Below are 14,482 nucleotides of genomic sequence, written 5' to 3'. Positions count from 1 at the left end.
AAACTTTTCCAGGAGTTTCCCACCAGGCTCAGTCACAGAAGCCAACCCAAATTTCCCCCATGAAGGTGACATGCTGAGCGTGGCCTTCTCACCTCCCTCCCAAAGTTGCCCAGCAATTTCTTTCCAGCCGTGAGACTGCAATAAAACTCTCTGCTAGTGCAGAGGTAGCTACTGCACTGGCGCCGTGTGGAAAAGTGGGTCTCGTTCCTCCTGTAGGCTTTTCCTTCTGCTTTGGAAAGCAAGAGGAGTGTTTAGAAATATACTGCTGATTATCATATTTGTGTTCTGTAATTCTTCACATGTCTGACTCCACCAGGAGCTTAACTGCAGCCAGTGGGATCTTACAGTCATTAACATTTACAAGGCAGCAGTTCACAGTTGTTGAACTAACAACCTACCTCTAAGAAACTGATTTTTCTCCCCTCTAAGTATTGACACGTGCTCCAATGACTGTGATGCTTATTCACAGTGACAGTGTGTTTGGTAGGATTTCGTGTTTTCACAGGATTTGTCTTGTGCAGACAGTTTCTAATTTACCTCTGCTCTTGTTTTAATTCAATCAGCTGATGAAGTGCAGCTGATCTCACAGCACATATGGCTGTTCGCATTTGAGAAAAAAAAAAACCCTGAATATTTGATGGGTTGATCCTTAATACTCTCTGCTAAAGAATTAGCAAGCATGCTAATGAGCCAAGGGATCCCAAGTGGGGAAGGGGAAAAATACAGAATTAGACTCTGTTTTCATTCAGTTTTTTATGTTGCTCAAATAAGAAGTACCATGCTTTACATACTCTGATTAGTTCCACAGGGTTGAGAGATTCAAGTAAAATACTCATCAAAGCTATCACACTTAAAATGTCATGTTTTCATAAGTGGATGTCCTGTGGCCATGAGGAGTCACAGCCTATTTGCAAGGGCACCTGCGGGTCCCCACCCCCTTGCAGGAGGCTCGTGGCACCAAGCACAGTTGTCCTTCACTTGGAGGGATGCTTGCAAGCAAAAGTCTCAGTCCTTTCACTGTCTCCCCAAACGCTTTTTCTACCTTCCCTGAAATAAACTTCTTCATTCTCCACCCCCCACCCCATCCTGCCTCCCCACTGTTCCACACCATCCCAAAGGAGGTGGCTTCTTCCACGTTAACTGCTCGTGCTTGGTTTTCATAGAATCATAGAACGGTTTGTGTTGGAAGGGACCTTTAGAGGCCACCTTGTCCAAACCTCCTGCAATGAGCAAGGACATCTTTAACTAGATCAGGTTGCTCAGAGCCCCGTCCAACCTGACCTTGAATGTTTCCAGGGATCGGGCATCTACAACCTCTCTGGGCAACCTGTGCCAGTGTTTCACCACCCTCATTGCAAAAAATGTCTTCCTTATATCTAGTCTGAATCTACCCTCCTTTAGTTTAAAACCACTACTCCTTGTCCTACTGCAACAGGCACTGCAAAAAAGTTTGTCCCCATCTTTCTTATAACGCCCGTTTAAGTACTGGAAGGCTGCAATAAGGTCTCCCCGCAGCCTTCTCTTCTCCAGGCTGAACAGCCCCAACTCTCTCAACCTTTCACGGAATCACAGAATCACAGAATGATAGGGGTTGGAAGGGACCTCTGTGGGTCATCTAGTCCAACCCTCCTGCCCAAGCAGGGTCACCTACTTTCCTCACAGGAGAGATTCTCCAGCCCTCGGATCATCTTTGTGACCCTCCTCTGGACCTACTCCAACAGGTCCATGTCCTTCTTGTGCTGAGGGCTCCAGAGTTGGATGCAGGACTCCAGGTGGGGTCTCACCAGAGCAGAGCAGAGGGGCAGAATCCCCTCCCTCACCCTGGTGGCCACGCTTCTTTTGGTGCAGCCCAGGGTACGGTTGGCCTTTTGGGTTGCAAACGCACATTGGTGGCTCATGTCCAGCTTTTCATCCACCAGTACCCCCAAGTTTTGCTCAAGCCTTTTCTCGGCATTCCTGTTGTTCTCCTTTATCAGCTTCCCACTGTTTTTGCATCCTGCAGCCAAACACTGCTTTCAGGCCAAACAAACTACATCCGTCTCTCCCCGGTTCAACACCACCTCTCATATCAACACACAAAAAAAGAAGGGAATTCACAAGGAACATCTTCAATAATTAAATGCTCAGCTTGCCTGTGGGTTTCCTTTCAACAAAGCCACAGCAACTCTAGGAAATCGCGGCTAAGACAGTAAGAATAGCCAGATCAATCTCCAACCACTTATCTTACAAACCAAGAACCACCTGCACCTGCCACGCTCCCTTTCTCCTTAAATCCATAGAAAATATATTCAGAGTGCACCCAATATTGGTTGCAGCAGTTAACTTAGTGGACAGACAGGACTCTTGCTGCTCCCCTTTTTTCTACGTACTACAGCAAAATAAATATTTAATACCACCAGTCACAACAAAATACACCGTTCCACACACTAAAAAATCAAACAGAAATCAGCCAAAATCACGAATCTTGCTTAGCAAGCCCGTGTTATGGCAGTAAGTGAATAGGTTGGCTTTGGTGGTGTCTGGAGAACTCAGGTAGCAACTGATAAGGGCACAGTGGAATAAAGCATATTTGTGTAGCTTTAACTCTTATTTTCCGCTTCAAAGTTTTCTACCATGTCCTCCAACAACAATGCAAAAGCTTACAAGGAATTGCCTTTTACAGCTACCATCAAGTAATGAAGCTTTTCTCTCTTGATTTGATATTACATCTGTAACTTGGTTTTACATCGAAGGCTCTCTTAGAATTTTCTCTATCCCCGACGTGTGTGCCTGCAGCTGGACAGAGAAGCCACTACACTTTGAAGAAGTTGCTATAAGTTACTGCATGGGGTTAGATGAGGTTCAGGATTCCTGCAGTGATTATAAACTCAGCGGGAGTCCTTACAACAGCTCCGATCTCGACAGGGTTACTGTCTTGTTAATCAACCTCCTTCAGGACTGGAAGCGGTTCTGTGTCTCAGTTCTTGGGGGCTTTCTTTGGAAGCTGCAGTTTCGTGCAGAACGATCTGTCAATTTACAAAGTCTACAGAGCTCTGATACATTTGGTAAAACAACATCAAAAAAGGCTAGACTTAAGCCGCGGCACCCCGCGTTGCACCAGGCAGCACAAAGACTACAAATTCTTGTCACAGTTCGTGCAAAATAAGATTCGGTGATTTTAAAGCAATGCCTCAACTGATTTTGCAGCCCAGGGCCAGATGTTATCTCTGGCCACGTCCTGAAACCAGGGGGTGACAAGACCTGTGCGCAGACCAGCACTCTCCTCCTCTCACCCGCTGGGGGAATGAAGCACAGGGAAGCAGATGGAGCAGGCTTGGGACACACTTCCTACTGCCCTTGGTCTTGGTTGGGGAGACACGGACATGCTGTGGAAGTAGCTATCCCTTGGAAGAGCCACAGCCTGATGTGCACAGGGAGCACACTGTCTAGAAAGTGAGCATGTTTTCTGCTTTGTGCTGCACAAGAGACAGCTAAAATAGGGTCTAATGTTCCTTAAAAATATAATTTTTAAGCATCTTCTTCCTTTTGCTGATGATCCATACAGTGGAGTGGCCCTTATAATAAACACATTTCAGTGCGCCAGCAAAAAGCTATCTTTTCTGAGGGGAACGCCAGGATTGCAGCTCCTGTAGCTTTTAATTGTCTTCCTCTGGGCACCCATACAGGAACTGCATGCATTCTGTCTGAAAAGGAGCTAAACTTTGGCTTCCCTATGCGAATAGCATGTCCAATAAACACATGGAAATGGCATTCCTTATAAATCATCTGTTTCAGAAAACCAGAAAATCTGTGTTAAAGCTGAATGGATCAGTACAGCACAAAAAGAGGGCAAAGAGATGGCTGGATGTCAGTAATTTACAAAGTGAGTGGCAATGGCACATTATTACTTTTGCTGCTTTCACTTAGCTCCCAGTAACAGCAACACAGCTGATGTGGATTTGTATTGCGAGAATACCTAAGAACTGCTTTTGTACTCTACAGCAGTTCCCAGACACAGAAAGTTCATTTTTCAGGACAAAACAGAGCAGATGCATACACCTGGCCTGACCGGGCACTACCAAGGGCCAAGTGGGACAACAATGTCCAAGCATGAGAAACAGCAGTGTAGCCTTCACCTGACCAGTGTTTTTCCACAGTCCTTGGAAAAAAGGAGGCTCTAAAGACAGTATCTGAAGATCGGGATGGAGCTAATTGGGAGACTGTTCAAGGCTCTTCCCAGATCTGATGGGAAGCATCGGGGAAATTAATTGATGTAAAACTTAGCAACAAGGTGACAGAGGCTGGCATCACCAGGTAAGCTAAAGTGGGAGCTAATATGTTAGCACAAACAGGTAGACTTGAGGCCTTAAAATCAGAGACAAACAGCTGTACTTTATGTGATAGAGAAGGAGATGACAGTGGTGAGATGTGAAGACAAATGTCTTTGGGCAAGATGTCAAGCTAGGAAAATGATCTGCGCATCAGCGTGAATGGAGGTGGGTAACATTGCATTTGTCAAAACCACGGAAAGGATGTCGCAGCAATCACGGGACGTAATGAGAATTTGGACCTGAGACTTCCACCGTTGTGGATAAAGAGCTTCAGCTAGAAATACTACAGAGTAACAGCCTGCAAGATTTACACGTAGTCTTAGACAGAGACACAAAGGAAGTTCAGGATAGAAAGTGATGCCCAGGTTGCAGACCTGGAGAACGGACAGATTGGAGAGGTTACCCATGACAACGGAGTATTCATGTGAGAACAAGAGCCAGGGGATGAAAACCATGCGCTCTCTATTTTAGCCATGCTAAGCCCCAGCAGAGAGTGAGATACTGACGTGAAGCATGTGGCTTTTGAGCTGCGGGATGTTTTATTCAGTTTTCAAGCAAAGTGAAAGAATCTGTGAATAAATCCTCACGAACTAAAGGGTCCCACCCATCCAAGGATGTCCTGAATGCTTCATCACAAAGCTTCATGAAAACATATCTTGAGGAACGTTCCCAAGGGGGAAAAAAGAGAGAGCAGCAGCTGTGGTCACTGGTTTGGAGATGCACCTTACCACCCCTAGTCCTACAGTGCGTTTTTCTTCTCAGCTGGGGTCTCTTACACATCCATGTTCCTCTGCGTGGAAGGAACCATGTCTCTTCTACGTTTTTTGGCTACTTGCACAGGCCAAATTGGACAACCTAAGGAGGATTGTTCGTCATAAAAGCCTTGCATAAAAAAGGGCGAATGAGCCTCACATCACATCCTATACTTAGTGCATTGTGAAAAATGTAAAAAGCTCTCATGAATTATACTATCTGCTACTAATTTGTAACAAAACAGCAGGGACCGAGGCTGAGGCTTGTTGAACATGCGGTTCAGCCCTACAAAAGCCTGCTTTGTAAACGTTAGCTAAGTAAAAGCTCTGCCAGTGAAGTCATAAGCCATCCATCATCATCACCCTTCGATAAACTCTTTGTCCAGTTTAAGAATTAAAAGCTGTATTTAACACATTCAGGCAGAATGGAGAAATGCCTTTAGAAACAACAGGCTTAATGCACTACTAACGTCCAAACCAAATATTTATAGACCCATAGTTTATAAACAATCTGAAATATTTGGGTAGTGGATATCCAAGAGGTGGAAGAGCACACAGTAGTAGGGAGGCTTCACCATTTCATCTACCTTGGTTGCTGTTTCACTCACTATTATATCAGATTTATAAGCACTGTGAATTCTTGAATTATCAGTTTAGAAAAAGAACCAAAAAAACCCGTGAGTTAAAACATATGGAAATGTTTCATTGTTTATAGATTTTTCAGCCTCAGAAAACAATCAATATCAAAGTTGATTCAAGCCAAGATCTGTCTGGATGTGTATTAATTTTCTCCATGAAAATAAACTAGAAAATACTAAGATAAAAGAAATAATAATGAAATATGGAAATAACTACAGATTTTGCACATTGTCATTACATAACGGACATAATGCACATAATGACATTACATAATGGATTCTAATTAAATCCAGGTGGAAAATGACCTTCCTAGACCTCCCTTCAAAATTAAGATTTTTGACAGCCATGATTAATGGAAACATGCACTTTGCATGGTTTGTAAACCTGAAACATCATTGTACATTTCAGTTTATAATTTACCCCATTATCTGCTTCTGCATGCATGAAGGTCAGCCACACTGGCACAAAGTAGCAGTGAAATCCAGAGGCTCTAGAAGGTTGTTTTCACAGATTTTTCAATTATTTTTTATAAGGAAATGATTTTGCCTGCTTTTTCCTTAAAAAATGACAATCTAAAAGAGTAATATTTTTAACAGCGGTAATTGTAATATTCTTGTTATTCTCTTGGTTTTTTTAGAGTAAACAAAATAGCACCGGACAAAAATGTTTTTTTAAGGATTCCTACCCGCAATATTTCTTCAATGCAGCTGTTATCTCCTGTTCCATTGTCCTGTAAACAAAATAAGAAAATAGTTTGTTTGTGTTTTAACAAGAAATAACAAATAGCAGGTTTGAGGACATGGTTGTCACATGAAATATATTCCAACCTCTATTACAGTTTTGAAATGAGGCCAAGTCTTTCCAGCATCTGAAAATTTGCGCTGCTTAAAATTCTAAAATTATTCCCCATCAGCACCACAGGAAGATGTAATATTTGCAGTGTTTACATACGACTGCCACATATTTGTATAAATTCATAGGATTTTGTTTACACCGCTTTTGGGTGTGGTTCCTGCTGGTTTGGATATACTGCATACGAGGAAGCACAAGCAAAACAGTTACGATATGTGCTTTATTTGTACTAAACAAATAACATCTCTCCACATTCTTGGTGCAGGAAAGACTGCAGTGACACTGGCTATGTGAAGCCTGACAACGTATAGTGTGGAGGCAACTGTAATGCTGAGGGGAGAGCTGCAGAGACTGCAACACAGGCTGCAACACTGAGCGCGGGCTGGGCAGCACGGCACTCCTCAGCAGGCTATGATTTCCTAAAATGCTGGCCCGAAACCCACCCGTATGTTGTGGGACTGAGGGCGCAGAGGTATTCAGCTCTCCTGAACGGTATCGCTTCCTCTGGAGCCACTCCGGGGAGAGGAAATCAGAGAGGTTGCACAGAGAGGTGGTAGATGCCCCATCCCTGGAAACATTCAAGGCCGGGCTGGATGGGGATCTGAGCAACTTGACAGAGTTGAAGATGTCCCTGCCCATGGCAGGGGGTTTGGACTAGACGACCTCTAAAGGTCCCTTCCAACCCAAAGCATTCTATGATTTGGCAGAGCAGCTACCCCCTGTAGGAACCATCCAGCCGGTGCCTCACCTACGTGCTCAGCTTCATTGTTCATTGGGACTCAAACTTCTTGCCAGCAAAGACGAGGCAGCGTGAGATGCCACCAGTCTGTGCTACTCCTGCCGCCCCCGCCCTGCCTGTCCCCTGCCCACATTCCCCTTGTGCTGCCCAACAGAGCTGGGAAGAGAGGGCACACCAGGACGGACATACTGATGCTGGGGGAGTGCCCCCCTCCTGCATCTCTCCACAACACACTGACAGCTGCTGCACCACGCAAGTTTTCTGGGGATTTCCTTCGCCACACTAAATTTTCTGACAATTCCCCAAAGAAAGGTTTTCTTCCTTTTGCAGAGCAGGACTAACCCAGGAGGCAGGAGACTGGAGCTTGAGGTCTTCTCACGTGGGAAGGGGGAATAGAAACAAAACCAATATGATTAATTACTGTCCCAAAAGAGCTGTCAGGGAGGAGAGCTTCATCTTTGCCTCTCGTTTTCTAAAACCACCTGGATGTTCTGAGTTCTCAGGTGCTCACTTGGACAAACATCAAAGCAATTTGATTTTCCAAAGTGCTGACTTCGTCAGCTGGAAATCAGACTTCTTCACCACACCTGCATTTGGGCACCCAAAAAAACATGAAGCACTTTCAAAAATGGATATCTCTGTGGCTGCCAGACCCAAATGATACCACTAGCCAGCATGTGCAAGTCCTGGACACTGTCACGGCCGCTCGCCAGCCTGAGCTGAATCACTGAGGAGCTCTGGATCCACAGCTGCTCGTAGCCTAACAGCTGTAACCAAGGTCAGAAGTATGCACATGCAAGGGAACAATTTATGTTCCAGAATTTTTTCTGGCCGTTATTTCATGCCAATTCGTAGAAAGTCATAAGTGCTTTATTGTCAGCACTCCTGCTAAATCTTTCCTGAATATGGCCCTTGATTGTTAAACAAATGAATCGCCGTGACTCCTTCTGGTGCAACACAGTCCATCAGCTTTACAGTCACCAGGAGTTACACTGCTGATTTCAAAGGGAAAGCAACTAAGCATGTCATAAAGTCAGCCTTTGGAGAATTACTGCTGTAATGATGTAGTGATGCTGAAGAGAAGCTGCAGCCCTGTGCAGGTAGCCCTCTTCTGATCTCAGCCCTGTCCTCAAGGAGCCACACAAAGCCGCGTGCAACCTTTCCTGATGCTGGAGCAGGAGCGCAAGTGCAAGAGTTCATGTTGCCAATGAAGCTAACAAGACAGACAGAAACACCACAACAATATCTGGGTAGTTAAGAATTTTAAAATTAGTATTACCTAATTTTTATTTCTCTCTCCTCTGTGGGTTTCCCTCCATTTTATCCCTTTCCTTTCTCAAACCCTGGTCTATGCCTTGTTAGCCCCTGAACAACAGCGGAGAGTGTAAAGCTCTCATCAGCAGCGCCTTATTTACAGAGCAACAAATTTACCGTCTGACCTCACGTTTGCTATTCTAGTCCACTGCTGTCTTACAGAAGGAGGGATGAGATGACCTACCATCTCATGTTGTATACGATACACTGAACATACAGTAAAATGATGCTTTTTATTTTTGTGTGAAGGCAAAACTACTGAAGGTAAACTTTGCAACAGGCTATTTCAGAGTAGGTTTTGAAACAGGCTTCTGTTTCATAACTGAATAACCCTCCTAAAGGTGTAATGAAATAAGTCTGCAAATACTCATCAGCAAGAAATTACACTTTCCATTACCACAGAACTAAAGCTTTAGCTATTCTCCCTAGCACATCGTACCTCCGGGCAGCGAGTAAAAAAACTTTCCACATCTCTCTCTTAATAACATCACATTGCCTTTCAAAAGGCAAAAAAAGCTGGAAAGACAAACCCAAAGACAAGACATGCAAAACCAAAAACAATATTTGGAAACCTCCCTCAATTTCTGTATTATCCTCTTTGTTCTTCATCTTTTGAAAGCCAAATATAAATTTCTTGATTTATTTTTGCTTTGAATACTTGTAAGGAGATTACGTTACTTTTGATATCTAACTTGCTAGAACAAGGGCGTGGAAGTTAAGGGACCATGCTCTGCACACAGCAAGCAACTTCAATTTCATATGGCCTGGGGCCATATTGTTTTTTCTTCAAAATATCATACAATACAATGCAGAGTGCTATTGTGGGATCTAAGGTATGTCTGAAAGATGTCTGTATATGTTGGTATGGAAAAGACTTCCCATTCTTACTCCAGAAGCTTCTCTTCTCTGCTACGTCTCGACATACATTACAGAGGAATCCTCACCGCCCAGGAATCTGGCAACCTGAATTTAACTTCATGGTCATATTTTAATTTAAAGAAAAAAAAAGAAAGCTGGTAAATGTTTCCTGAAATCTGAAATAAAAGACAAGATTGCATTACCTGCAGGCAACAAATAGCACAGAGCACTCCACACACTATGTGCATCAGCAGACTTGCCTGATCCAAACAATATTGTGTCCTTCCTGGCTGCGTGACGCAGCACCTGCGTAAGGCTGATGTCAGACACGCCGGCAATCTGCGCAAAGCCGTCCCTCCGCCCTCTTGACAGCCTGCACGCCATAGTACACTTGTGCAATAGACGTCTTAACTAGTTCAAAAAGATAAAATAAAACAAAGGTTCTGAGGCTGCTGTTCCCAATCAAGCCGAGGAGCTGCCACCCTGTATTTACCCTGACATTGATGAACCCAGCTCATTTGCCTCCCTTTTGCATTTTGCGATCTGTCATAACAAACTCGCCTCACTGAACCTCCAGTGAACCATCAGCGAAACACTGGCAAGGGGAGCTGCCGGGGGAAGTGGGCTCCAGCCTCTTCCTCTCCGTTGCTGCGCCCGTTACCTTCGTTCCTCTGCCAGTGCAGCCTGAAGAACGCCAACCATCTGCACACACGTGCAGCTGGCGCACAGGCTGGCGGATCGGAGGACGCGAGGAGCTGCCGACGAGGATAACGGCAGCGGCTGCTGCAGAAATAGCCGGGAGCATCGTGCCGCTGATAACACAAGCAGCTAATTACCATGCAAAGCACAGAGAACTGTAAGAAACCAGGCTGACTAAAGGCAGCATCGCGTTCTTGAGAAACAGGATGTCATTTCAAAAAAGCTACATCTCTACAAATTTTATTTCAGACCATTACTTTATTTTTTCTTCCCTTACCAACAGCTTTCACATGGAGATATATAAAGAAACCCCTCTGAAAGTAATTGCCTATCTGTGATACTTCTCCCCCCTTTCTACTCTTTGTGTTAAGGAAAAAGAAAAATCTTCTGCAAGTATCAATTTCCATTTTAGCCTAAGAGATTCTTATGCTGTGAGCTTTTGGTGCTGTTATTATTTGGACTGTGCCAAGCATTCTTACAAATTCTCCAGAAGCTACTGGATTTTGTCTCCAGTATAAATTAGGCATGATTAAGATCTCCAGAAGGCCGAGGTATGTACTCAGCCTCTTCCACTTGGCGGGAGTTGGCGCTTGAACGCTGGTCATCTGCAGCCAGAGGCATGGCAGCAGCCACCATGTGGCCACCCTTTGGGGCCGCCCCCTCCCAGTGTAGCTCCCAGCCCCATGCTAGACAGCATTGCTCAACACGGGGCTGCCGGCTGAAGGGAAGCTTCAGGCAGAGAAAGCTCGTAGGCAATAACCTAAATCTATGATTGAAAAAAAATAGGAAAAAAGGGGAAAAAATTCCACATTGATGGAACTTGATCTGAAAGTGTATTAGAAATGCTTCTTTGTCAGTCAAGACTATGATGGTGTGGAGATGCTCCCACATGAATGCATGTATGTATAGATAATGTTTTCTATATAATCCATTTGCTAGAAAGGAACTTCCAAACTGTAAAACAAACAGTTATGGAGAAGATAAGCACAGGGGATCCAGGAGATGTCAGTAAAAGGAAAGAGCTGTGTGCTTAAAAAAAGGAAAGATATTGATTTCCTTTAAGAAAGGAAAGCTCACCATCACCGTTACAGAACCTAAGTATCTCTGGGCTCTCTGCAGTCGTTTCCCTGGCAGGGCTGCATTGACGCACGCGTGCATTGTTCATTGCATCACACAGATGTGCTTTTCCCAGTCCTTATTTTTGTTAGAGTGGCTAGTGTTTCTCATGGGGTAAGGCTGACAGGCGTTTTCCTTATCTTTTTACTTGCTCATATGTGCGGCATCTGCGTGTTGGGTTGTGGGGAACCATCGCCCTCAACAAAGCTTTCCTTCAACCGTTTCTGTGAACTGGTATCAATATCTTCAAGTTGCAGAGTAAAATGATGAAATTTAATGGGGAGACATGCCTGAGCGCAGAGAGGTGACTTCTGGGGTTTCTGCGGAAATACAGCCAACCCACCTAAAAGAATTTTTTGGGAGACGTCATTTGCAGATGCCTAGGAAGGGTTTTTACACATTCAGGGTTTAATTTGCTGTTGATCTCCTTGTGTGTGCTACATCCTCCAAAAGGCTCTTTACGGGATGACTGCGGTGCACCCACACTGATCTGGAGAGAAAAAGCAGGACTTTGGACCTCAGGAAAGGTGGGCTGGTTAAAAAATTAGACCTTGACCTGCCGAAAACCTCACTTTTTGCCCGTCATGAAATGCCCACTTTTTTGGAACGTATTTTCATTCTCAACTGGGGCCAGGCACCTACATGTAGATTTTATCCCATTGGCTATATTCCCGTTAAAAATGTAATTGTGCGACATCATTGCCCTCAAAATGCAATTTTAAGAAGTGTTCTCAAGTTTAGTTGAGAAATGAAGGCTTGATCAAATCAAAACACTTCAACATAAAATTTTTAGAAATGTAAACAAAATTTATAGCTACAGAATAAGATATGGCCTAAATCAAGAACTCATTCAAACAAGACATTGAAATGTTTCATTCTGACTCCAAATTTAGTAATTTTTGACTTTAAGAAAATATTTTCTCCAAACAAGAATGAAATCGGGTTTGGCCAAAATCAACATAGATGCAGACATTTTCAGTTCTGATAAAGTGGAACGTCCCATAGGAAAAGGACTGAGTAAGAAAAACCTCTGACCAGAACATAATTATAAAGGGCATTTTTTTTTATTTTTTTTTTTTTAGCTAACGAGAATGACACCCATCTTGATGGGTGATGTGAGACCTACCGGCAATGTTTCCATCTACCTTACCAGGGCTGGACTTCGGGGAGCCACAGCATACTGTAGTCCCCCTCATCTCACCGGTCAGCATTAGTAACGTTCATGCACTTCACTGCCCTTAAATGGAGAAGACTCCTTCTCTCCCTCCGAGGATGCAGGCAAGCAGGGCTGAACTGGGTAGTATTATGTCAAGGAAAAAGAAATGAAGAGACTGTCGAGGAAGCTTGATTTTCTGTTGCTCCTGACATTTGAAAGCTTTACTTTGCACTCGTGCTGTTTCTTATTACTAATTTGGAGTGCCAGTGGCCACGGTCTGTTGATACAGTAGTTTTCTCCTGCGCTCTGCACTGCTGCTAGTAGGAGCTGTTTCTCTTTTACTCCGAGGAATTGATGCAGCTTCCTCAAACACGGAGATGTACAGGAGGGAAATGGGGATGGACAGCTGAATTCTCCTCACGCTCTGTGTCAGAAAGCGTTGCACTAATTAAAGTTATTAAATCCATCTAATTTGCAGTGACTGTTAATAAACTGTTACCCTTAATAAGCCCATTCTCTTTTGAAATGGAGCCTTCATATTTATTATGGGGATTATTTTTCTTACCATGGGATCTTGCAACATTGTTCTTGGTTAAAAAGGGAAGAGGAGAAAGGTGAGCAAAGATTTTATTTCAAGAAAAGAAATTAATAAAGAGCAAATGATCAAAATCACCTATCTTCCCTTTAATGAAAGTATCTGGCTACAGTAACTGGGGGTCTCACCGCAACTGGAATATCATGAAGCCCCAGTCTTGTGCCCAGGAACAGGGAGATGTTCTGGCTAATTGAAAAAGATGAATCAAAAATATCTGTAGATAGACAAATGCCAAATCATCCGACAGACTTGCCATGCACACTACAATGGAGACGCTAATCGAACAAGAGCACATTTTGCTCCTGATGAGTTAGACTCGCTCAGAACAGCCTCCTCAGAAGCTCCCCCACGGCCGAGGCAGGACAGCACCTTCTGGAGAGCAGAGCCTCCGAGAAGGAAGACTGCAGCAGAGTTTGTAAAGCCAGAACTCAGAGCACCACCAGCCTTGGGCTGTGCTGACCCTATATGCAGACCCGAGGGGCCTGAAAGGATCCTGCCTCTGAGGTTCAGGCTGGTGTCTAGCTGAAGATGGATTTACTGTGGATGTGTAAGCAAAGGCACTCACCACATTGTATTTTTTTTTAAATAGGAGAAAAGGTTAGAGCATAACTCCTCTGACGCATGCCCATGGCCTGCCTCAGAGCTTGGAGGACCTCCTGCCTGTGTAGTGCCTGACCTGAACTAAGCATGGAAATCCTGGGGTCAGAAAGTGAGGTGATGCTGAAGGGCTGTGGTCTGGATGGCTGCTGGGAGCTTCACTAGAGCCTAGGCACCTACAGCTCAGTTTGGAGACGATTTAGAAGTGCTGGGTCCAGCCACCTGTTAAGAGGTCATCTTCAAACTGATGAGATGGTCCGAGTGCAAGTCCTAGTGTCCACACCACAATAAAAATCAAGAGAATTAAAGGCCAAGAACTCTTCTGAAACCTCCCTACCCTCTCCACCCCTACGGGCCATCGAGCAATCAATGACTGGAGCTGCATCGGTAACATTTCATCTAGTAAAAGATGCTTGGCAGTCTCAAATGAAACCTACTGGCAGATCACTGGAGCATTTTTACAGGCTTTTACATTATATTCATAAAAATAAAAATCCAAACACATCGGAATTATGCTGTGACCCAGAACAATAAAACGGAGCTATAATGGAGAAGAACTGCATTGTTCTATTAATACAATATAAAGGTTTTATTGTTATTGGGAAAGATTGATTGTATCAAATCAATATCGTGTCACAGTATATTAATGTTTTTCTTCACTAATGAAAAAATAGGGTCTGATGTGATTACACTCTCTTGCTACCCATTTGAAAAAATCTAATGGGATGGTAATAATGAAGATTGCAACTTGCAATTTTACTCCTCGCTACATGCTCGATCCTGGGAGGTGCTAAATAAGTGAAGTTGGCTTTCAGTGAAGTCAACAGGAGCTGAAGGCAGCTGGCATTCACCAAA

General features: G+C 44.0%; 1 protein-coding gene across 3 annotated transcripts in view; it reads right to left on the bottom strand.

Moving 5' to 3' along the window:
- AFF3 (ALF transcription elongation factor 3) overlaps window positions 1–14,482 on the bottom strand; it is a 341,137-nt gene that overhangs the window by 180,904 nt on the left and 145,751 nt on the right. For all 3 annotated transcript variants that reach the window (XM_075426755.1, XM_075426765.1, XM_075426776.1), the window contains exon 4: window positions 6,387–6,431. In XM_075426755.1, the coding sequence (XP_075282870.1) occupies window positions 6,387–6,431 (45 nt within the window). The remainder of the gene's footprint in view (window positions 1–6,386; window positions 6,432–14,482) is intronic.

This window comes from Opisthocomus hoazin, chromosome 1 (genome assembly GCF_030867145.1).
Source record: "Opisthocomus hoazin isolate bOpiHoa1 chromosome 1, bOpiHoa1.hap1, whole genome shotgun sequence".
Lineage (NCBI taxonomy): Eukaryota > Metazoa > Chordata > Aves > Opisthocomiformes > Opisthocomidae > Opisthocomus > Opisthocomus hoazin.
Note: the sequence above shows the minus strand (reverse complement) of the source record. Positions and strands in the feature narration are given on the sequence as shown.